Here is a 24,582-nt window from a genome sequence, read left to right on the forward strand (position 1 = left end):
AAGGAGTGCAGGCCCTGCACACACCCTACCCCTATCAGCAACCCCATCCTTGAACCATTGCTATAAAACTCCTCACCAAATCCTCCTGGGTTGGGACACACAGTTTTGAGGGGCAGGAACCCTCTGTGTTCCCCTTTGCCTGGCAGACCAATAAAGCTATTGTTTTCTACTTCACCCAAAACTCTGTCTCCAAGATTCGATTCAGCCCTGGTGCACAGAGGCCAAGGTCTTGGCATCAATAGCAGGAGGAGTGGAGAGCAGGCAATAGATGAGGGAGCTGCTTGGGCACAGAACTGGCTGGTGTGCTGGAGGGGCTGGGAGGCCAAGAAGTCCAGGTTTGGCAGGCCTGTCAGATGCCCAGCTGGAGCATTCGGGTGGAAGGAAGGGGCATTCCCATGATAAGGGAGCTATAGGTCTGAAGCTCCAAATAGTATGAACTAAAGATAGGCACTTCATAATCATTTTAAAGACATTGGTGGAATGGCATAAGCCATGAGTACAGATAAACTGCATGTAGAGAAGTAGACCAGTGAGCAATAATTATTTGCTGAACATTTCTTCAGCACTGGCTGCATGCCAGGCACTAAGCCAAGTATTTTATGGTGATTGAATGCCTTTACCTCATTTATTATAATCCTCACAGCAACCCTGTGAGGCACTGACTAGTGGTATCCTCATTTTACAAACAGGAAACTAAGGCTCAGAGAAGTTAAGTAACTTGCCGAAGGCCACACTGCTAGGAAATGTCATCACGGGTAGTTGAATCCAGAGAGTCTGACCCCTGATCCTGGGCTTTTCGTTAATCATTTCACTGAATGAGCTCCTCAGTTGCTCAATCTATACTAGAGGGGTTTTTTTGTTTTTTTTGTTTTTTTAAAGATTGATTGATTGATTGATTGATTGATTGCTATGTTGGGTCTTCGTTTCTGTGCTAGGGCTTTCTCTAGTTGCGGCAAGCGGGGGCCACTCTTCATCGCGGTGCGCGGGCCTCTCACTATCGTGGCCTCTCCTGTTGTGGAGCACAGGCTCCAGACGCTCAGGCTCAGTAGTTGTGGCTCACGGGCCTAGTTGCTCCGCGGCATGTGGGATCCTCCCAGACCAGGGCTCGAACCCATGCCCCCTGCATTAGCAGGCAGATTCTCAACCACTGCGCCACCAGGGAAGCCCTATACTAGAGTTTTATATTTTTTTCTTCATGTTGTTTACCTCCAAGGACTGGTAGGTCTTAAAGATAACACTAAAATTAACTGCCCTATGCCTGCAGGCTCTGAGTTTTCCAATTTGTATGTGTTCCTGAAAGAGCCTGGGACTTTGCCCCCATACCCACTAATGAGAAAGAAAACCGAGGGAAGTAATGCTTTGACTAAAGCAGAATTATCTCCTAACTCCATTCCAAATGATTTGCATTTCAAATCAAGTAACGGGCCGTTCAGAAGATTCAGTCTGGGGATGTGACTTGCACAGTGAGAGGTGAAAATGCAAAAACAGGTCTGTTTTCCCAGTTTAAAACATTTCATTGGCTCCTCATTGTCTCCGAGATAAAGTCCACATTCCCTGCACGTCCGGCCCTTGCCTCCCTCTCTGGCATTTTTACTGGCGGTTCCAACTGCTCCCTCAGCCATGCAGACAACATCGCTGTGCAGAGCAGCTGCCCACTCCGAAACACCGCCAAGGGGGCCTCTGCCTTTCCCCCAGCATCTTACTATGAAAATTTTCAAACACACAGAAAAGTTGGCAGGAAAATTTACATGTATCCATTACTCAGACTCTACGATTAATATTTTGCTATATTTGCTTTATCGTCCATCCCTTTTTGCATTTTGTTTTGTATGCATTTTAAGGTAAGTTGCAGACATCTGTACCCGTCCCCTTCAATACTTCAGCACACATATCATTCACTAGAGTTCCATATTTGTTTTCGGTTCTTTTTTCCCCCCTTTGAGGTAGAATAGCCCAGACCTTGCTTCTTTGAGCAAGTGTCAGAGCCCCACGGCTGAGAAGCTTTCTCTACCCTGGGTGCTCACAAATCTCCAAAGTCCTGGAGCCTACGAAAAACACAGGCTCATCGGCTCCTACAGTTCTAGAGAAGCCTTGGATTGTGTCCAAAGCGAAGGCAGCCTGCTAACGGGCCTGACCGCCCACGCAGGGCAGAGGCCGCTCTGCTCATGCATGAAGTCGGCGCCACCCCTGGGGGTGGCGGGGGGGACCAGCTCGCTCCTGCTCCCGTGAGGAGCCTTGTCATGTGTGAAACCATCAGGCCATCCTTCTGGTGCCCCATGGAGCCCCCACTGGAGAGGGTCCCTTCCTCATCCAGATGGGACCCAGAGCTGTCAGAGGAAGCCTCCAGTGCATGGAATCTGGGTTTATCTTGGACAGATTCCGATAGCTTAAAATCAGAGATTAAGCACCTGTTTAGGTGCAAAGATCTTTACCGAAAAAAGCAAATTTTTCCAGCTTACGCCCTACCTTCTAGGTTAAGTTATAATGCCATTGAGGTGGTAAAAGATATCCTCTAGATATAATATTTGTTTGAAGATTTTCTTTAAGTAGGTGTGAGCAGAGGTATCTGCTTACTAGCAGTAGGTCTTTTTTTCCCACACACCCATCCTGGCATAGACACAAAAGTTCCTTTCCTGAAAGAGACATGGAAGGGTTGCCTACACAGATGAAGGGGGTTCAGCAGATGCCTCTTGTAAGGAAGGTGCTCCCCTGCCCCTTACAGGACTGAATAACACCTTGTCGCAGGGAACAGGGATGGCTGCAGGTTTGGGGGCCAGAGAGACCCAGGTGCAAATCCCGGTTCTGCCACTGACCAGCAGTGCAGCCTCAGGGATGATGCCTGTTTGCAGGGCCACCTCTAGGGTTCCTCGAGGCCATGCACAACGTCCCTGGCACAGTGGCGCCTGGGCCTGCGTGAGTGATGGGCGCGGTGGGGGGTATTCACTCCTCAGTGAAACCCAGAACCTCTCACGCTAATGTGGAAGGGACCCTCCTCACTGAAGGGACAAGCTGGCCGGTGGCCTCAGTTTACCCCCTGAGTGTCACCTCCTCTGGGTCCCCTGCCTGCACCTCCCTTTAACAAGCACGCCCAGCCTAACCCTCGAAATCTGTAAAACAAGGCTCTACCGAGTCCTAGCGGGGAACAAATCAAAGGGATGACAAGGATGAACCTGGCCCGGGGAGTTGGGTTGTGGCTCCCTCAGAGCCAGGGCTGGCGAAGTCCGTCTCACCCTGTACCCTCAGGGCCCAACTCCAACCCCACCCTGAGAGCTTGATACTCTCTCTGTTAATCTGAGCTGGAATACTACTCAGCCATGAAAAGGAACAAACTAGTACCATTTGCAGAGACGCGGATGGACCTAGATATTGTCGTACAGAGTGAAGTAAGTCAGAAAGAGAAAAACAAATACCATATAATATTGCTTGTATGTGGAATCTAGAAAAATGGTAGAGATGCACTTACTTGCAAAGCAGAAAAAGAGTCATAGATGTAGAGACGAATCTTATGGTTACCAAGGGGAGAAGGGGGGGAGGGTTGAATTGGGAGATTGGGATTGACACATATACACTATTATGTATGAAATAGATAACTAACGAGAACCTACTGTATAACACAGTAGGTTCTCTACATTAAGTAGAGGGAACTCTACTCAGTGCTCTGGGGTGACCTAAATGGGAAGGAAATCTAAAAAAGAGTGGATATATGTATACGTATTACTGATTCAATTTGTTGTACAGCAAGAAACTAACACAACATTGTAGAGTGACTATACGCCAATAAAAAAAATTAATAATAAAAAAATAAAAAATAAAAAACCTGAGCTACATGCCTGGGCCTCATTCACCCCTCCACTGATGTGGATAATGTATGATAATAGATGTTTTCTTTTTCTTGCTGTTTATAAAATCCTACAGCTTTCAGCAGGAAGGCGGAGAAGGAGAGGAGAAGAAATGCCCGGGCCGCAACTTCAGTGGCCATGGAGCCTGTCAAGGGCTCCTGCAGGCTGCAGACTGGAATGTGGGTTTTCAAACAGCCCTGGGCTTCCTGTGGCCACTGCCTTTCTTCTAGAGCAAACGTCAGCTGGCTCAGAGAAGCCTCTTCAATCATGCTCCCTCAGTCCCCAACCTGCCTCCAGACCCAGGGGCTGTAACATTGAAAGTGGGCATTTGCTTTGAGGGAAATAAGCCTTTGTCCAGCACTCCAGCAAACAGGGAGTTGTATAAGAAGAATGGGGCAAAAGAACATCCTTAGGAGTAAGAAATAGGAGTCGGCAAGTGTTACGCCCAGAATTAGGCATCTGAGACTTTGGCCCCACTTGATGTTACATATTTGCTGCTGTCACCCATCTTCCTGGAGCTTCTTTTCCTGACCCCTGACCTGGATCCCTCTGCCATTCAGCCTCACCCCTTTATCTTATCAACCTTGTTCATCTACCTTCAGTGGGCTAGCCTGATTGCCGTCCACCCCGACCCCGTGACCTGCCCTTCCTTGGCCTTCTAAAGGCAGGTCTAAATCTTGTCCTTATAAAGCCAGCAGCAGGTACATAAACTGCAGAGCCCAGTATAAAATGAAAACGTGGGACCCCTTTTTCAAAAGTTAAGAACTTCAAGACAGCAATAGTAGAGCATTAAACTGAGGGCAGGGCCCTGCTTAGTGTGGAGCCTGGGAGACCCCACAGGTTGCACGCCCTCGAAGCCCGAGCTGACTCACACCATCCTCCGCTGTCCTTGCCCCAAGGGGCCCACCCCAGACCCCATCCATGTGGCCATATTAATAGTAACCTGGTTGAGGGACTATATCAAAGGAAAATGTTTCTGCTCAGCAAAAGAAATAATCAACAAGATGAAAAGGTAACTTACAGAATGGGAGAAAATATCTGCAAATCATATATCTGAGAAGGGGTCAACATCCAAAATATATAAAGAACTCATACAGGCTTCCCTGGTGGCACAGTGGTTAAGAATCCACCTGCCAATGCAGGGGACATGGGTTCGAGCCCTGGTCTGGGAAGATCCCACATGCCGCGGAGCAACTAAGCCCATGAGCCACAACTACTGAGCCCGCATGCCACAACTCCTGAAGCCTGCACGCTTAGAGCCCGTGCTCCTCAACAGGAGAAGCCACTGCAATGAGAAGCCCGTACACCGAAACGAAGAGTAGCCCCCGCTCGCCGCAACTAGAGAAAGCCCGCGTGCAGCAACGAAGACCCAACGCAGCCAAAAATAAATAAATAAAATAAATAAACTTTTAAAAAAAGAACTCATACAACTCAATAACAACAACAACAAAACTAACACTCTAACTAAAAAATGGGCAGAGAAACTGAATAGGCATTTTTTCCAAAGAAGACATACAGATGACCAACAGGTGCATGAAAAGGTGCTCAGCAAAACTAATCATCAGGGAAATGCAAATCAAAGCCAAAATGAGGTATCACCTCACACCTCTAAGAATGGCCGTCATCAAAAAGACAAGTGGTAAGAAGGGTTAGGGAGGGTGTGGAGAGAAGGGAACCCTCCTACACTGTGGGTGGGGATGTAAGTTGGTGCAGCCACTATGGAGAACGGTATGGAGTTTCCTCAAAAAATTAAAAATAGAACCACCATACGACCCAGCAATCCCACTTCTGAGTATATTTTCAAAGGAAATTAAAACAGGATGTGCACTCCCAGGTTCACTGCAGCATTTTTCACAATAGCCAAGGTATGGAAACAACCTAGGGGTCCACTGACAGATGAATGGCTACAGAAGATGTGGTGTATGTTTATACACTGGAATATTATTCAGCCATGAGAAAGAAGGAAATCCTGCCATTCGTGACAACATGGGTGGACCTTGAGGGCATTATGCTGAGTGAAATAAGTCTGACAGAGAAAGACAAATACTATACGATCCCACCTTTATGTAGAATCTAAAAAAAAAGCCCAACTTGTAGAAATATAGAGTAGAGTGGTGGCTATCAGGGGCTGGGGCATGAGGGAAATGAGGAGATGTTGGTCAAAGAATACAAACCTCCAGTTAGAAAATGAATAAGTTCTGGGCATCTAATTCAGAGCATGGTGATTATTGATACTGTGTTGTACACGTGAAGGTTGGTAAGAGAGTAGATCTTAAATGTTCTCACCAGGAAAGAGAAATGGTAATTATGTGACATGATGGAGGCATTAGCTGACACTGCAGCTGGTCAGTTGTCATATTGCAATATGTAAGTGTATCAAATCAACACATACTATGCCTTAAACTTACCCACTGTTGTAGGTCAATTATATCTCAATAAAGCTAGAAGCGTAATCTAGTCGAAACTTCACCGTGGAGCATGTCTTTTCCTTAGAATGCCACACAGCAATCCATCAAGACTTTTCTAACCTCTGGGTTCTAACATCTCTTCTGTGCCCCTTGTCCACATGATCTGTTCATTCATGCACTCTGAAAACAAAACTCGAGCCCCTGCCGTATGCCAGGCCCTGTGTTGGTCTCCGTATATTTGAAGAAATTAAGACACAGTCCCTGACCTCAAGGAAGCAGATAAGAAGAGACAGACCTGTGAACAGAGAGTTACGAGCAGTGAAGGAAGGCCATGGGGGAATGGAAGAGGGGTTGAAAGAGGGGCCTTGGCATTGAGCCTTGCAGGAAGGAGCTCGGTGAGTGAACAAGAAGAGTGAGAGAGACCTTTCAGACAACGGAACGATGTGGACCAAGGCCAAGATGCCCTGTGGGCCTGACCTGGTTGGGAATGGCTGGAGCACGGGGCCAGGTGATGGCAAATTAGAGGGAAAGGGATATTCCAAGAGCAAAAGGAAGATCAGGGCTGGGCTGGAAAGGGTGTTTAATGCCAACTCAATAGTATGAGTGTTATCCAATAGGCAACAGTACCCCACCAAAGCGGGGAAGGCCCGTGGTCAGATTTATTCTTGCAAAAGCGTGAAGGACAGATGGGAGAGACCCCAGTGGAGAGTCAGGGAGTTTGGATGCTATTGTATAATAGCAATAGCAATAATAATAATTTCCAGGTGCAAATCATGAGGGTTTAAATATAGACCAGTGGTTCTCAACAGGAGGGCAATTTTGCCCCTCAGGAAAGACTTGTCAATGTCAGAAGACATTTTTAGTTGTCACAACGGGAGGGGGGTGGGTGCTACCGACATCTAGTGCGTAAAGGCCAGGGGTGCTCCTGAACACCCTACAATGCACAGGACAGCCACATGACGAAGAGTCACCAGGCTCGAAATATCAGTAGTGCCAGGGCCCCTGATGAAAACGGTAGAATTTTCTCCTTGTGAACCAGTCTTCCCTAATCAGGGATGCAACCCATGACGGTGGCTTCATTAGCCTAGAGAGCTAATCAGGTGACTTTGGTGGTCACAGCACCTGCGGAACTATTTCTTTCTCCTGGTTCTACGGAAACACTCACGCTCTCTAGATTATCGCAAACTATCTCTGATGTGTTGTGACTTTTCCAGAAACAAAATATCAAGAGTTAGCAATAGGGGCTTCCCTGGTGGCGCAGTGGTTGAGAGTCTGCCTGCCAATGCAGGGGACACGGGTTCGAGCCCTGGTCTGGGAAGATCCCACATGCCGCGGAGCAACTGGGCCCGTGAGCCACATCTACTGAGCCTGCGCGTCTGGAGCCTGTGCTCCGCAACGGGAGAGGCCGCGATAGTGACAGGCCCGCGCACCGCGATGAAGAGTGGCCCCTGCTTGCCACAACTAGAGAAAGCCCTCGCACAGAAACAAAGACCCAACACAGCCAAAAATAAATAAATAAATAAATAAATAATAAAAATTAAAAAGGAATTCCTTTTTAAAAAAAAAAAAGCTAGCAATGGGGAAGCTGTGAGCTGTGACCTCTGGCCCACTAACCACGGACACTGGCTCCATCCTCACCTGTCACGCGGCCCCTCCCCAAGACTGGATAATCTGTCCCCTACAACATGGTCATCCCCAAGGCCATCATTTCTGCCCCTTTAAGGGAGGCAGGCAGCCCAGAACTTCAAGGACACAATCTTTGCCCAAGTGTTATCTGTAACTCTCACCAATCATTAACACCAAGAGGGGAGGAACCACACCAGAGAAATCAAGGTCATGTACAGGCGGGACCAGCAGCCAGACAGAGACTGCGGTGAGCTGGGAAAACAGAGCAGGAAGCAAGGCAGCAGAGCCCAAATTCCAAAATTCCAAAATTCCAAACCTCACTGCCCTCGACCTACGTGAACAACCATAGCTTCACCGGGCATTTCTGCTGGGTCCATTCTTTTCTCTTTCCTTGGGGGTGGTTCTTAAAGACGTTTTTCTCCACGGTCTCCATGGCATTCCCTCAAGTCCCCCTCTTCGTCCCACTTTTCCACAGACGGGCACAAGGGGCTCATGGCTCTAACCACCTCCTCCCAGACACCCCACCTCCGCCTTCCTCGGCACAGTAGCAGATTCTGCCCAGGACTCACACCCCAGCCGGGGTCCCAGGAATACACCACCCATCTCATCTCTGCAGCTCTGCTCCTACCTGCCCCTCCTCCTCGGTCCCTCGCACATCCCAAGACAACACTCGCCTCGGCTTTGTGGAGCCCTCAGGGTGGAGCAGCCCGGAGTGCTCACCTGCCCTGAGCCATACATCTGCTAGGGCAGGGGGTAGGGGGGGATGTGAAGAGGGTGTGCTGGGTTGGATAGTGTCCCCCCAAATTCTTGTCCTTCCTGGAACCTCAGAATGCGCCCTTATTTAGAAATAAGGTCATTGCAGATTTAATTAGATAAAATGAAATTACACTGGAGTAGGGTGGGCCCTTAATCCAATGACTAAGTATCCCTGTAAGAAGAGGAGAGACACACACATGGGGGGGGGGAGGGGAGAATGTCCACGGGGGCAGGGACTGGAGAGATGCGTCTACAAGCCAAGGAACCCAGGGACACCAAGGATTGCGGGCAACACCTGAAGCTGGAAGAGGCAAGCAAGGGCCCTCCCCTAGAGGTTTCAGAGGGAGAGTGGCCCTGCCAGCACCTTGATTTCAGCCTTCCAGCCTCCAGAACTGTGAAAGAATAAACTTCTGTTGCTTTAAACCTCACAGTGTGTGGCACTTTGTTACAGCAGCCCTGGGTGTCTAACACAGGGGAATCTAAACAGAGCCCCAGGCCTTGAGAAGTTGGCAGTCCTGAGGGCCATCTCCTTCTGAATCCTGCAGGAATCCCAGTCGGGCACAACTCCTGCGGCACTTAGTCTGTGCTACCCTGTAATATTTTTATCTTTCTGTGAACAGTTTTTGTACTCCTTCAAATAAAAAAGTGAAATGTGCACTTGTACGCCCTCCGTCCCCGCCTGCACAAAAGTAAGTGGTGGCCTCACCATCCTTCATCCTCCAGGAGTGAGCCCTGCAGTGGTACCTGCTCCTGAGGCTGTTTCTACCCTGCGATGCAACTACCCTGTGCCCACGTCCTGGGGATGGCGCTCCAGAATGACTCTATCATCGCATCCCCTCCCTCAAGCATATTTCCCTACATCTCTGCCAACACTTGGCGTCATCCAGCTTTCTCATTTCTGCCAGAAATGGGTATAAAATTATATCTCATTGTTGAAGGATTTGCACCGTTCTAACAACCACTACATTTGGGCACCTTTTCACGTGCCCTTGAGCCCCTTAGGTTTCCCCTTCTGTAAGTTACCTTGAGATTCGTCACTCATGTTTCCATTGGGATGACTTCCTCTTTCTGGCTGATTTTTTAGGAGTTTTGTGTGTGTTTCTAGATATTAGTCCCTCTCGATATTTTTTTTAAAACTGCTTTCTTGAGATATCATTCACTTACTACACAATTCACCCATAAGGTAAATAATTTGATGGATTTTAGTATACTCACAGATATATACAACCCTCACCACAGTCAATTTTAGAACATTTTCATCAGTTCAAAAAGAAACCCCACATCCATTTGGTATCAGCACCTACACAACCTCCCCTCCTCAGCCTGAAGCAACCACTAATCTACTTTCTGTCTCTACAGATTTGCCTATTCTGGATTCTTAATTTAAATGGAATAATATAATAGGTGGTCTTTCTTAACTGGCTTCTTTCATTTCACATGTTTTTAAGATTCATTCATACTGTAGCATGTATCAGTACTTCATTTCTTTTTAATGCCAAATAGCATTCCGTTGTGTGGATATATCACATTTTGTTTATCCATTCATCAGTTGATGGACATTGGGCTGTTTCCACCTTTTGGCTATTATGAATAATGCTGCTATGGACATCCATATACAAGTTTCTGTGTGGGCATATGTTTTCATTTCTCATTCACCTAGCAGTGGAATTTCTGGACATATGGTAACTCTATGTTTAATCATTTGAGGAACTGCCAGCCTGTTTTCCAAAGTGGCTGCACCATTTACATTCCCGTGAACTCTGTATAGGGTTCTGATTTCTCCACATCCTCACCAACACTTGTTATCTGACTTTCTGATTTCTGAAATTGCAAACAAGTATCAGGTTGATTAACCATTTTCTCCTTCCTTCATCTAGCTGTCAGTAAATACTGAAATGACTTGCAATGCAAGAAGCAGGAAGATAATGATGAGAAAGACAAAAGGCATGTAATGATAAAAGAATCAGCCATCAAGAATTGGTGAGCAAGGGGAAAATGACCTCTTGGTCCTCCCAAGCCACACAGTGTTCCTGACTATTCTTTCCCTTTGACCAAGAGCATCCTCCCTGCCCGTTTTTGCCCTCGCCATCTAACCAAGCCACTCTAGTACTATTTCCCCTCCTGGCACAGGTACCTGCCCCACCCCACCCGCACTTCCCTTTCCCTTTTCGCTTCTCTGGGCCGCAGCCTCAGCCATCCTGATAGACTTTCTTCCCAGCCAACTCCTCCCTCCTTCCTGAATCCTGCCAGGGTCTCAGAGATGGCTAATATGACTTCTTCTGGAGTCTCAACTCAGTGGCTTCTCTCTCCCAAACTATTCTGTCTCTGATTCTCCATTTACACATGGGTTAAATTCTCTGTTTTTGGTTTTGGTGTCAGTCTCTACCAGCTTCTGCCTTTGTCCGTATATCTGCTTCAGGTGAGACTACTTGCTGGTAAATTTCTCCTTGTCCTTATCTCCGGCCTCTGAAACTCACCACCTACTTTAACGGACCTTGGCACAGCACAGATCATAACAGAGAAAACACAGACAACTATTGTGAAAGGTGTCCCTGCAGCAGGAGGAAGATAGGGAAGCAGATCTAGGGCACAGGTGTTGTTGGGGAAAACAGAAGTGAACCCAGCTGCTAAAGTGGTGAAGGACTGGGCAGTTTCCCAGCTTGGGTGCTTGGGGTAACAGGTGCCTTTTGGGCTGCAGCAGCCAGAGCCCCACACAATTCCTTGTGCCACTCCCCTTGCCCATTGTGGAGCCTCCTGAGCTGTGGTCACAACCTTGGTCAGCACATGCCTCACACTGTCCCTCCCTCCAGGGCGGGACCAATAGAGCCATAAAGCTCAAGGAGTCAGAGACAAAGTCTGGCAGCAGAGGCGAGCCCAGAGCAGAGCACACAGGTATGTACTGATGGGATATTTGGGGAGAGTCAAGCAGGGGTTGACTGGGAAGGAGGGAAGCAAGGGAAGATGGACATGGAGTGAGGGGTCAAGAGAAACAAAGACACAAGACGGAGGGGCAACAGCCCAGAAGGTGTCACTCCAGGGCACAAGCTGCCCGGGGGCAAGATGGGAAATGTGCAGTGAGGAGGTGGCCGCTGTTCTTCGGGTGCCGGAGATGAGCAGCAGGGAGGAGAGGGTGTGTTTCACATCTCCCAGCATGGAGGTCTCACCGGCCACTAAGTTCTCCCTTCTCCCGTGGCTTCATTGCCATTGTCCACCTCACCCACTGCCCATTTGGACTTTGGACAAGAGGATGGTACTGGGAAAGGGAAAGGTTAAAGGAATAGCCAAGTTCGGGTTAAAGGACCGCAGGTCTCTTCCTCATCTCCCTCCTTAGCAGAGCAGAAAGCAATTTGGGGATAAGAAGTGCTGATGAAAATTCAGTTAACTACCAAGTTAAGAAAATAAAATTCAGTTAACTACCAAGTTAAGAAAAAAAAGCAATTTGGGGATAAGAAGTGTTGATGAAAATTCAGTTAACTACCAAGTTAAGAAGAAAAAAGGAGAATTTCATTCAAGTCAAACTGAGGATTAGAACTCAGGGAGCAGATTCTCAGAAAGCTCTGAGAGCTGTTCTGCCAGTTAGAAGTTGAAGGCACAGTCATATACATTTTCAAGACAAAAGGGTCATACATCAAAATGACATATTGATATTTTACATAAAGTTCACCAAGGATGCATAGTCCAGGTATGCACATATAGAGCAGGCAGCAAGTCACTATGACCCCCTGCAGAGCTGGGAAAGAACACTATTCTCTTCAGCGGTTACATTGCTAGCATCAGAAGAAAGGGAAAACATTGATCTTTACGGTCCAGCAGGCACTCCCATCTTTGAGGAGCTCTGGTTAATGTGTAATGCAGATGCACATTGCATATTAAGGAGGAAAGGAGGGAGGCCCAAACAAACACAGAGAGAAAATTCTATGTTTAATTTTTTCTTGTCCTACCTTAAAATGTAAATTTTATTTCATTATTTCCCCCCTTTGATCATTAATCTTTCAATAGAAAGCATTAGGTGATCAAATATTTGGTCCCCCAATGCCAGGGTGGTTGCTTATCTGCTCTGGATCCACCATGTCCCCCAATGCCCTGTCTTAACAGCCCAGTTCTTTCTTTCCTTTAAGGGGATTAGGCTAGTAGAATGCTTGGCATGGACTGATAGTCAACTCTAGGTTGTCCAATAAGACTTATGCCAATTTTACTCTGTATGTGAATTGTGCATGCCCACTATTTTATATAGAGCTGTAGATATGATCAGTAGTTTCAAGTCATTTAGACATCAGTATTCTAGGTGGAGTTTTGAATATACATCGAGAGGCACAAGAGATTATTACTCTATAAATGATATAGAACACAATCAATATGGCAAACAACAATAACAAAGTCAGAAGCAGAGATTTAAGCTATGAATCCCCAGAATTGAACCATTTATTCAAGATTTCATTTAGACTAGAAAGGGAATTCCCCAGTGCAGAAATCTGATTTCTTATGTGAGTCATTAGATGGTTATATTAGAGGACTCATCTGGTATCAAAGCACAACATTGTCTGGATTATAGCATAAGTTTTCCCCTGCAAAGCAGTTTTAAAAATCAAGTGCCATTTGATTTTTCAGCATCACTTTCTCATCATAGAAACTTCAGAACTGAGTAAACTAATTGAATGTAGTAAACCAATATGGAGGTATATGCCAATGGGGAGACTTTTTGTAGATTATAGAAACATCTGAAAAGTCAGTGACAAAAATTATGTGGGGTTATCTCGGCCTTGTGTTGACTTAGGAATTGGATGACAAATACAACAGCAGCTAAATTGCCCCTAGTAACTATATTTTGTGACAGTGGTACTAAAGAGTTTTCTTCCTATCCTAAACTTTGGGGCAAAAACGTAGCTAGAATTAGAACAATAACTCTAATTTTGATAGAGAGACAGACTTTTGGTAAACAGTACAATTGAACTGGTGGGATGGGTCTTACAGGCCTGGTTTCGACTATCAGATCAGTTGTTTGCTACTGTTGTCATCTTCTTCTCATCCTAGCTTGGTGATGCTTGCCTTAGTTGAAGCCAGGTGCCAGAAACAGGGATCAAAGTCCATTCAAGTGGAGGGGTCTTTTTAAGATGGGAGGTGTGATTCCATGAATTAGTGTCCTTTGGTTTGGTTGTGCATGGATTAGTTAATAATATTGATACTTGATAAGGTTCTTTCCATTATGGCTGCAAAGAATCTTTTATCTGATGTCCTTTCCAATAAATAAAATATCTAGGTTGTAATCCATGATCCTTTTCATCTCCTGGGAGCTTGCTGTAAAAGTAGTTACCAATTTTTTTAATTGTCTAAATAAGTCCCTGTCAATGATATAATATATTTCCTCTGCACCACTATGGGTGAAATTTTCCAAAATATTGTTTTCCCCATAAAAACCTTTTTTCAGACGCCCAACGGGTTAAAGAATGTACATGTTGGAGCAATAGCCATTGGGCTTCAATAGACACTGTAAGTTTCATTTTGTTTTATCAGGTCTAAACCATATTTGTGTGGAGGGGTCAAAATTCCCCCTTTTTGTTGCCATATCTGTTTCTCTCCTTTAGTGGTGATTTCTTGAGCCTGTAGAAAGAAATCTTTTATTGAGTTAGCAGGGTTAATGGACAGCAGTGGACATTCTGGAGGCTGGACAGGACGAATATTTAAAGCTGTCCATTTGGCTGCAGCATCAGCAAGCTGATTTCCTTTAGTTTCTGCTGTGTCAGATTTGGAATGCCGTGTTGTTTTAATAATTGCTAACTGTTTGGGCAGTTGTATAATGATTAATAACTCTTCAACCTGTTTTCTATTTTTTTATAAGTTGTCCTGAAGAGGTTTAAAACCTCACACTGTTTTCATAGCATTCCAAAGTTGTATGCCACTCCAAAAGAATAGCAACTGTCAGTATAAATATTTGTTACCTGGGCTTAGCTAGTTGACAAGCTAGAGATAAGGCAATTAATTTGGCTTGTTGTGCTGACTTTGTTTCTGGTAAAAAAAAGTTTTCAATTATGTCCACTGTGGACGTTATTGCATACCTGGCTCGGTAATGTCCCGTTCATCCCATAAGTAGGACCCATCTATAAATTAAATTAGGTCAGCTTTATCAATAGCAGCTTCTTATAAGTCATTCCTGGGAGCAAGAAGATAATCTGTTAACAAGATACGGTCATGGTTGTTTTCTTCCTGTGCTTCTGGAAGCAAAGTTGCAAGGTTAATGCTATTACATCAAACCAAGGTAGTATTAGGAGCAGAAAGCAACAACTTCATAAGAAGTTAGCTGGCTTACAGAATTGTGCTGAGTGTGGTGAGAGTTTAAAAGAGACTCAGCTGAGTGTATGACATAAACAGTTAAAGGAGCCCCTATTACTATTTCTTCAGTAGCCTTACGAGAGAGCTGTTTCCGAAATAACCCTCATACCAGGTGGAAGTCCTTTTGCTACCGAGTTTAACTTAGTTTTGGAGCATAAAGCAAGTCATCTACAGGCATTTTTGTAAAAGCATCAGGTTAAGACAATAACTGTCTATAAATGACAAAAGACTTAAAAAGCATGGTTAGAGACCTGATTACAATGCAGTTGTCAAGGACACTTGGCTATTTCTGTGACATACAACGTTTTAGGATAATAACTAGAATTATGACATAACATACCAGGACATTTCAAATTTTAGGAACTTCATATAATTTCTAGAACTTTTATATTAATAATATTTACTTATAAAATATAGCATAAGAAGATTTATTATTACTCATTTGACAATGTTTCCCATCTAATTTAATACACCATATAAGCCTAATTATTTTAATATATCTCTCTGAGATGTTCAGGGGCCCTCTGAAGCATCCTGAAGTTAGCTAGACGTCAAAAGAACTTCATTTAGAATTTGCTTTGAGAAAAGTTTGTCAAAGATATCAAAAGGTTTTAAGTGTTTGGTCAAGTAGGATCATAAGTAACTGTGAAACAATACTTATTCACATAACCAGAATGACAATAAAAGATTTCAAAGGCAAGGGCAGAAAGTTACTGGTAAAGAAACATTACAGTCTGTTAACAAAAGCGGACCAATATTTCCAAAAAAAAACCTTATTTCCTCACAACAGAGAAAAAAACAAGTTCTAGTTTTACATCATTTCACCTTTAATATTAAAATTCATTAAATTAAATTAAATCTAATCTTAGTCTTGACCATGCATAAAACTCTTTTCTCAAGATTCCCTTTTTAAGATTCCCTTTTTCAAATTAATTTCTAGAAATAAATGCCATTTCATAGTACAATCTTTCAATAAAGCACAAAATATATTTATTATTAGTTTCAAGCATATTTAGTCTCTCTGTAATAAGAGGTCAAGAGTAGGTAAACATAGACTTCTTTAGCAATGAATGTTTCAGTATTTATCTTATTAAAAATGATCTAGACATGCAATGAATTTCCATCATTTAATTTAATTTAGCAGAACTTTGAAGTTTCAGGTTGCCAAAAATCTGGAGAATTTGTTCTTAGGTAGACACACCATAAAACATATTATTCTTAGAGAGTTCACCCAAAAGCTCTTATCCCATTCATCTCTCTTTTTTTACTTATGAAATTATCATCATACCATTAATTATCTCGCTACAAATTTTGTAACATAGATAATATGAGCTTACTGATTTCAAGTAAACCTAGGTACAATAAAAGTATTATACTTAATGTTGATGACTCTAAAGACACGTCTGTATTAACTAAACCATCAGTTTAAACTTGTTTTTACTCATTAAAAATTAATCCTAGATCACGTGATCCTTCAAAAAAAATTGGGCTAGTTTAAGTTACATTGAGAAATATTTGAATTGTAAGCACTTACTTTTGAGTCAAATAGAGCTCTTTTACAAATTAATTTTGATAACACCTTCTGGAGGTAGGGCCATATCATATTTATAACATACATACAGACATACATATATCCAGACAGGCACAGACAGAGATATCATAATTTTCCTGCTTTAAAAACATCTTTCCCTTTTTTTTCTTCCTTTCAGTTTTAAGTTCTACTAATTGAGCTAAGGCTGTAGTCTCAAGTGATCTGAGCTGTGTTTATATTTCAAGGACACAGTAAGAGTTATAACTTCAAGCATTCTTCTAGGAATATTTTTATTCTCTCGGGGCCAGAATTTTGAAAAGGTGTTTTATCAAGGTGGCTTTCTCTAGAATGTCAAAAAAGCTCCATCCTGGCCATTTAAGAGTTAAGATAAGTGCTCGCAAACATTGGCTTTGTTCCATTTGTACACAAAGCCAGCCAGAGTTCCCGTGAGTGGCTGCCGGTCTGGGAGCTGTTTGGCCTTTGAGGCACGGTTTCTCGTTATTTGGTAGCCTAATTCAGATATGGTCTGAACAACTTTCTGAGGGCAGTGTGATGGACGGAATGTGTGCTGCTTCTGAGTCCAGCTCCCCAAGGAGTTACCCCTGGGTCAGTTTGACTTAGTTGTCTTGGTTCCTCCCTCCGACGGTCTAAACCTGCCGTGGGTGATTGGGGCACTAGGTGATTAGCCCTTGTTACGCCTCCCCGGCAAGCAGAATTTATTTAATGACTGTAGTGGGACCCTCTGTGGGATCACTACACGTCACGAGGATTGATCCCCAGACACTTCCTCTAGGTTCTCAGTGGCCTGAGAACACCTTGTGGCCAGAAGGAGCAGGTGTTCCTTTTTCTTTGGAGCCGAGCGGGCTTAGTCTTCATTTCACTAGCAAACAGTTTGTTCAGACCATATGTACATAATCTTTCCAATTTAAGCCAAATTTTAAAAAAGGACAGCCAACCAGTTCACTCCAAAGTTCCCCCTAGGTCCCTGGCTAGCAAATGTACTGGTACTCCCTTAGGATCCAAGTCCCAAGAAAAACAGCTCCAGTAAAGTTCAAGACGTCATTTAAAGCAATGATGTCCAGATATCGGGAGAACTCACCAAAGCACCTGAAGAGTACCAAGAAGCGGGTGGAGCTCAAAGCGCCTGTGCTGGTACCAAGCTCCAGTTCAGGGTAGACTCCAGTTGTCCTCTGGTGGGTGTCTCTGATGTCCTGCCAACTACACCGAGAAAATTCAATTAACTATCAAGTTAAGAAGAAAAAAAGGGAATTTTATTTGAGCCAAACTGAGGATTATAACCTGGGAAGCAGATTCTCAAAAAGCTCTGAGAACTGCTCCACCTGTTAGAAGTTGAAGGCAATGTCATATACATTTTCAGGACAAAAGGATCTTTCATCAAAATGACATACTGATATTTTATATAAAGTTCACCAAGGATGCATAGTCCAGGTAAGCACATATAGAGCAGGAAGCAAATCACCACGACCTCCTACAGAGCTGGGAAAGAACACTATTCTTCTAAGAAGTTACATTGCTAGCATCAGAGGAGAGAAAAAAAAATTATTCTTTATGGTCCTGCAGGCATTCCCATCTTTGTGGGGCTCTGGTTAATGTGTAATGCAGATGCACATTGCACATTAGGGAGGGAGGCCCAAATGAACACAGAGAGAGAATTTTATGTTTAATTTTTTCTTGTCCTGCCTTAAAATATAAATTTTATTTCATCAGAGATTATAAAAAAATGGCGGACTTGGACACTAAAAGACATGGAGGGACTTAAATGCATATTACTGAGTCAAAGAGGCTAGTCTGAAAAGACTGCATCCTGTATGATCCTGACGGCATGACGTTCTGCAAAAGGCAAAACTATGGAGACAGTGAAAAGATCAGTGGTTGCCAGGATTTGCAGGAGAAGGAGGAGGAGAAGGATGAATAGTTGGAGTAGAGAGGATTTTGAGGGCAGTGAAACTGTTCTGTATGGGACTATAATGATGGATGCTTGTCATTACACATTTGTCAAAACCCATAGAATGTACAACACCAAGAGTGAACCCTAATGTAAGCTATGGACTTTGGGTGATAATGATGTGTCATTGTAGGTTCACAGTGGTACACTGTAACAAACGTATCACTCAGGTGGGGGAAGTTGATAGTGGCAAAGCTACCTGGGGGGCGGGGAGGAGCTACATGGGATCTCTGTACATTTCTCTCAATTTTGCGGTGAACCTAGAACTTCTCTCAAAGTAAAGTCTAGTTTAAAAAAAAAAAAAAAAAAAGAGGCTCGACCCAAATTTAATAGTAGAACAAGAGCTCACCACATACCTTTCTGCTGGCTCTGGATTCACCTAGTAGCCCCTCCAGTGCCCGCACCCCTTCAGGCTGGAGAGAAGATCACGTGAGTCCCTGGTCCTTCCCACCAGCGCGGGGTGGGCGGGGCAGGTAGGGAACAAGATGAGGAACCAGAGGGGAGGGGATTGTACTGTCGGCTCTGGGGGATGGGCCATGAGACCCTAACCACAGCCTCCCCTCGAAATGGAAGGGGAAAGAGCATCTCCCTGAATTGCCCCCTGGGATGACGGCACCCTGAGGTGCCCTCCTCGTGGCCTTGGCCTTGGATGGCCAAGTGGTCACAACCGGAGGGCCCCACTGGAGGGGCTAAAGAAGCCTGGGCACGGCCAGCCAGCCCGTTCTCCACATCACCTGGGCAGGCGCAGGTCTATAGCCTAACCAGTCAAATCTCTCTACGCGGCTCGGAAGTTTAAATATTCTGGCATCAGAGAGTATATCCTCATGGTTAACTTTAAAAAGAAGAGTAGCTCGCATTTCTTGAGTGCTTCCCAGGAGGCAGGCTTTGTTCTAAACACTTTGTCCTTATGGTCCAACTGATTTTTCCGTTTATTTCCATTTCACCGTTGGGTGGATGGAGGCCCAGAGAGTTTAAGCAAGGAGCCCAAGGTCACACAGCTGTTCCCAATGGTGAGATGTACTAGCACTCGAAATCTGGCAGCCTAGCTCCAGAGCCAAATCTTTGAACTTCTACACTGAATTTCAGATTTTATCTACATAAAAAACATCGTGTTGTATCAAAAATGCAGTTTTGCCATCAGTACCCATGGCACAATAAGCATTTTGTGGCATTTGAGGGGGCACTGTGAATCTCCGAGTGACCTAAAGCTGGAGAGATAAGAGCTGCCCCGCAGAGGTAACGCACAGAGAAGGGGAAAAGGAGTTTGCACGAGTAAGAAAATCCACGGGACTAAAAGAGGTTTACGGACCAGGGAGGAGGGCACAGAATTAAAATCGATGGACAGCAGAGACCAGAGCAGCATTGGGAGCTGCGTGGGTCCCCTGCTGCCACCGAGGGCTGCCTCGAGCTGGGCAGGGACGAGCCAGGAAGTGAGTCTGTGGGAAAAACACAAGGCCAAGGGACATCGTAGTCCAAGACCCGACCTGGTGGAAACCCATTTCCTCCCATGAAACTAAGTTCATCTACCCACTGCATTCCAGACCATGGGGCGGAAGACCCTGGCCCTCGGCTGGGCGGGTGCTGCCATCCTGGTGCTACAGACGTTGGCCGCGGCAGAGGGCTCGCCACGGACCCCCGGCAACAAGGGCAGGGTGTTTGCGGACCTGAGCGCCCAAGAGCTGAAGACCGTGCACAGCTTCCTTTGGTCCCAGAAGGAGCTGAGGCTGCAGCCATCCAGCACACTGACCATGGCCAAGAACTCCGTGTTCCTCATTGAGATGTTGCTGCCCAAGAAGCAACACGTGCTGAAATTTCTGCATAAAGGCCACCAGCTTCCCGTTCGGGAAGCACGTGCTGTCATCTTCTTCGGAGCCCAGGAGCATCCCAACATCACCGAGTTTGCTGTGGGACCACTGCCCAGGCCCCATTACATGCGACACCTGCCCCACAAGCCCGGGCACCAGGCCTCCTGGGCCTCCAGGCCCATCTCCAAGGCAGAGTATACCCTCCTGGGCCACACCCTGGAGGAGGCCAGCAAGCCCCTGCAGCAGTTTTTCCGTCGCACCACGGGCTCCACGTTCGGACACTGCCACGAGCGGTGCCTGACGTTCACAGACGTGGCGCCCCGTGGCTTGGCCTCCGGCCAGCGCCGCTCTTGGTTCATCTTGCAGCGCCATATGAAAGGCTACTTCTTGCACCCCACTGGGCTGGAGCTCCTGGTGGATCATGCAAGCACGAACCCCCAAGACTGGACGGTGGAGCAGGTCTGGTACAACGGGAAGTTCTACCGCAGCCCCGCCGAGCTGGCTCAGAAGTATGACGACGGAGAGGTGGATGCGGTAGTCCTGGAAGACCCGCTGGCCAAGGACAAGGATGGAGCGAGCCTACCAGAGGCCGCCCTCTTCTCCTTCTACCAGCCACGTGGGGACTTCGCCATCACCATGAACGGCCCCCGCCTGGTGCAGCCCGAGGGCCCCCGCTACAGCCTGGAGGGCAACACCGTGCTCTACGGGGGCTGGAGCTTCACCTTCCGGCTGCGCTCGTCCTCGGGGCTGCAGGTCCTGGACGTGCACTTCGGAGGTGAGCGTATAGCCTACGAGGTGAGCGTGCAGGAGGCCGTGGCGCTGTACGGAGGACACACACCCGCAGGCATGCAGACCAAGTACATGGACGTCGGCTGGGGCTTGGGCAGCGTCACTCATGAGCTGGCCCCTGGCGTCGACTGCCCGGAGACGGCCACCTTCCTGGATGCCCTCCACTACTACGACGCCGACGGTCCTGTCCTCTACCCCCGCGCCCTCTGTCTCTTCGAGATGCCCACGGGGGTGCCCGTCCGGCGGCACTTTAACTCCAACTTCAGCGACGGCTTCAACTTCTATGCGGGCCTCAAGGGCCAGGTGCTGGTGCTGAGGACCACTTCGACGGTCTACAATTATGACTATATCTGGGACTTCATCTTCTACCCCAATGGGGTGATGGAGGCCAAGATGCACGCCACCGGCTATGTCCACGCCACCTTCTACACCCCCGAGGGGCTGCGCCATGGGACCCGCCTGCACACACACCTGATCGGCAACATGCACACCCACCTAGTGCATTACCGCGTTGACCTGGACGTGGCAGGTAGGACTCAGGCTCGGAACCACCCTCCGGGTCGAACGTCCGCATCCGAGCAATAACTTACACTCATGGGAGATGGTGCTTAGACTTCCCCTGGAAGCGCCATACCAGGAGAGTTTCCCCAGCCTGCATGCGTGGACCCTGCAGTGCTAGAAATCTGTGTGCCCTGCAAAACGGTGACCGTGAATAGTGCCAGCTGTTCCCCTGGTGCTTCATTGACCCCCTAGGGGGACGGACCGGATAGAAAGGTGTGCACAGGGCGGGGGAGGTGATAATGCCCAGGAGTGTGAGAAATGTCGCTGCCCGGTGCTTTGAGTGGATGCGGTGACGTCGGGAATACTCCTTATGTCTCTTGAGTTAGTGGTGTCACCTTAAAAGATGACATGGGCGTAACGACAGGATTTGGCCTGACATCAAATCACATGTTAGAAGTGCCCCGCATGACCAGGTGGGCAGATTCTTCTCACTCCGCCCCTTTCGCCCCTGGGCCCAGAGGGCAATGACATAGTCTCTTCCCCTGGGGAAAGGCCAGCTGCCCTTTGCTGGGGCCAAGGCCTCAGCAAACAGACACAGAGCTCTGCTCTCGAGAGGAACTGTCCAGGGTCACAGTGGAATCACTGCAGCTGCCGTGCCCAACTCTGAGCCGTCTCCTAGTTCCTCGGTCCCTTCCCTCCACCTCCTAGTCCCTCGGTCCCTTCCCTCCACCGCCGTCTGGCTCAGTGCAGGCCCCTGACATCCTCTTCATCCCCACGGCTTGTTGTTGGGTGTGGTTGGGAAGGAGGGCCCAGGGCGGAATGCGGAGGCTTTAGTGCAGGGAGCTCGATTCTCCTCCCTCCCTGCACACACTCAGGCACCAAGAATAGCTTCCAGACCCTGCAGATGAAGCTGGAAAACACCACCAACCCCTGGAGCCCGAGACACCGCCTGGTCCAGCCGGCTCTCCAGGAGACGAGGTACTCCCGGGAGCGCCAGGTGGCCTTCAGCTTCAGGCAGGCTCTGCCCAAGTACCTGCTGTTTACCAGCCCCCAGGAGAACCCCTGGGGCCACAAGCGCAGCTACCGACTGCAGATCCACTCCATGGCTGACCAAGTGCTGCCCCCGGGCTGGCAGGAGGAGCGGGCTGTCACCTGGGCCAGGTGAGGGAGGCCCGGGAGGCCGGGAGGCCTGGAGGCTCCTCTCGGTGTCCCTGTGTTTCCCTGTGTCCGCGTGTGTCTGTGTTTCTGTCCAAGAGATCCTGAGTCTAGGCTGTGGTGTACCTGGGCGTGTGTGTGCGCGTGTGCACATGTGTACGTTCTTGGTCACGTGGCTGTGTGTTTTGGGAGGGGAGTACAGAGCCCCTGCGGAGCCCTGGAGCCTCTGTTGACAGTGCGTGTGGCTGACTTCCAGGGCATGATCCCGCGTCTGAGGGAAGGCAGTAACCTTCCCCCGTCATTGACCCTGAAGGTGCTCCCTGGGAGGGGCTGGAGGCTAACTTCTCCTCTGCCCGGACAGGTATCCCCTGGCAGTGACCAGATACCGGGAGTCTGAGCTACGCAGCAGCAGTATCTACAACCAGAACGACCCCTGGGACCCACCTGTGGTCTTTGAGGAGTTTCTGCGCAACAACGAGAACATTGAAGGCAAGGTACCAGCGCTGCCCCTCTCCCGGCCCCACCCTGAGACCAGATCCCCGCCCAGTCCCAAGGTCTGTGCCCGGTCCCAGGATGGGGAGGGCCGGCTTGCTGCTTGGAGAGCGAGCTCGGTGGTCGCTGGATTCGCCCCTCCCTTAAACGTGGGGCTTAGGGGGGTCGCCCACCCCTTCCCCTCTGAGCCGCCTCAGCACCGCCCACCCCGCTCTCCTGCAGGACCTGGTGGCCTGGGTCACAGTGGGCTTCCTGCACATCCCCCACGCAGAGGACATCCCCAACACGGCCACGCCCGGGAACTCCGTGGGCTTCCTGCTCCGGCCCTTCAACTTCTTCCCAGAGGACCCGTCCCTGGCGTCCAGAGACCTCGTGGTCGTGTGGCCTCTGGAAAATGGCTCCACCTATGTGCAGCACTGGATCCCTGAGGAGGAGGGGGGCTGCTTGATGCCTCCCCCTTTCAGCTACAACGGAACCTACAGGCCTGTGTGAAGGCCCCCTCCCCCCACTAACTCCCACCTGAAGCCCGAGTGCCCCCCCCCCCCACCCCAGGCACAGACAGTAAACCCCCTCAGGGCTCAGCTCCTATGCTGCTTCCTGCAGAAGGCAAAGCAGATGAGGCCATACACCAGGCCGGGCGTGTGGGACACACACAGATGAGAAACACAAGGCCTTGGCCTCCACCCCAGAGAAGACCTCCATCACTCAGGCAAGGACACTCACCGAAATACTAGGTTGACCTATCAGATCAGTTTAGAGAATGTGAGGCTGACGGCTCCCTCTCGGGGGTCTGCGGGGGGCCCTTCTGGGTGGCTGATGGACATGCAAAGTAGTGCCACCACAGGAAGACACTACGGCAAAATCGAGCGGAACTGCAAACACCTTTGCCCTCTGACACACTGATCCAACTTCTCAGAGTTATCCTGGAGATCTACCTACAAACACGGGAGAAGTAGATGTACACAGTAATTCACTGCAGTACTGTTTGTACTGGCAAAGTCTGGAAACGACCCAAACGTCCTTCTACACGAGAGAGGCTATAGATCTGAATAAGCCATGGAGTGCCCACACAGCGCAATTTTAGGCGATTGGAAAGGAAACCAATGAACAGGGACATGCTCTATACTGATGGGGAAAGATCTTCAGGATATACTAAGTAAGAAAACAGGTATAGAACAATATATAGCTAGCATGCTAATCTTCGTGTAAGAGAGGAATATATGTATTCATAAAAACCCTAGAAAAATACACATGATTCTAATATAAATGGTTACCTATTGTCTTCGTCCATTCAAGCTGCTGTAACAAAACACCGTAGTCTGGGTGGCTTATAAACAGCGAAAGTTTATTGCTCACAGCTCTGGAGGCTGGAAGTCCAGGATCAGGG

General features: G+C 47.5%; 1 protein-coding gene across 1 annotated transcript; it reads left to right on the forward strand.

Moving 5' to 3' along the window:
* The first annotated feature begins 11,468 nt into the window (after positions 1-11,468).
* AOC1 (amine oxidase copper containing 1) lies at positions 11,469-24,464 on the forward strand. The gene is made up of 6 exons (XM_082398809.1): positions 11,469-11,521; positions 18,837-18,882; positions 19,995-21,576; positions 22,424-22,709; positions 23,065-23,197; positions 23,418-24,464. Exons 3-6 carry the CDS (start codon positions 19,998-20,000, stop codon positions 23,685-23,687), a joined length of 2,268 nt encoding a protein of 755 aa, XP_082254935.1. The 5' UTR covers positions 11,469-11,521; positions 18,837-18,882; positions 19,995-19,997; the 3' UTR covers positions 23,688-24,464.
* Positions 24,465-24,582: the final 118 nt, after the last annotated feature.

This window comes from Balaenoptera borealis, assembly GCF_965194805.1.
Source record: "Balaenoptera borealis genome assembly, chromosome: 7".
Taxonomy (NCBI): domain Eukaryota; kingdom Metazoa; phylum Chordata; class Mammalia; order Artiodactyla; family Balaenopteridae; genus Balaenoptera; species Balaenoptera borealis.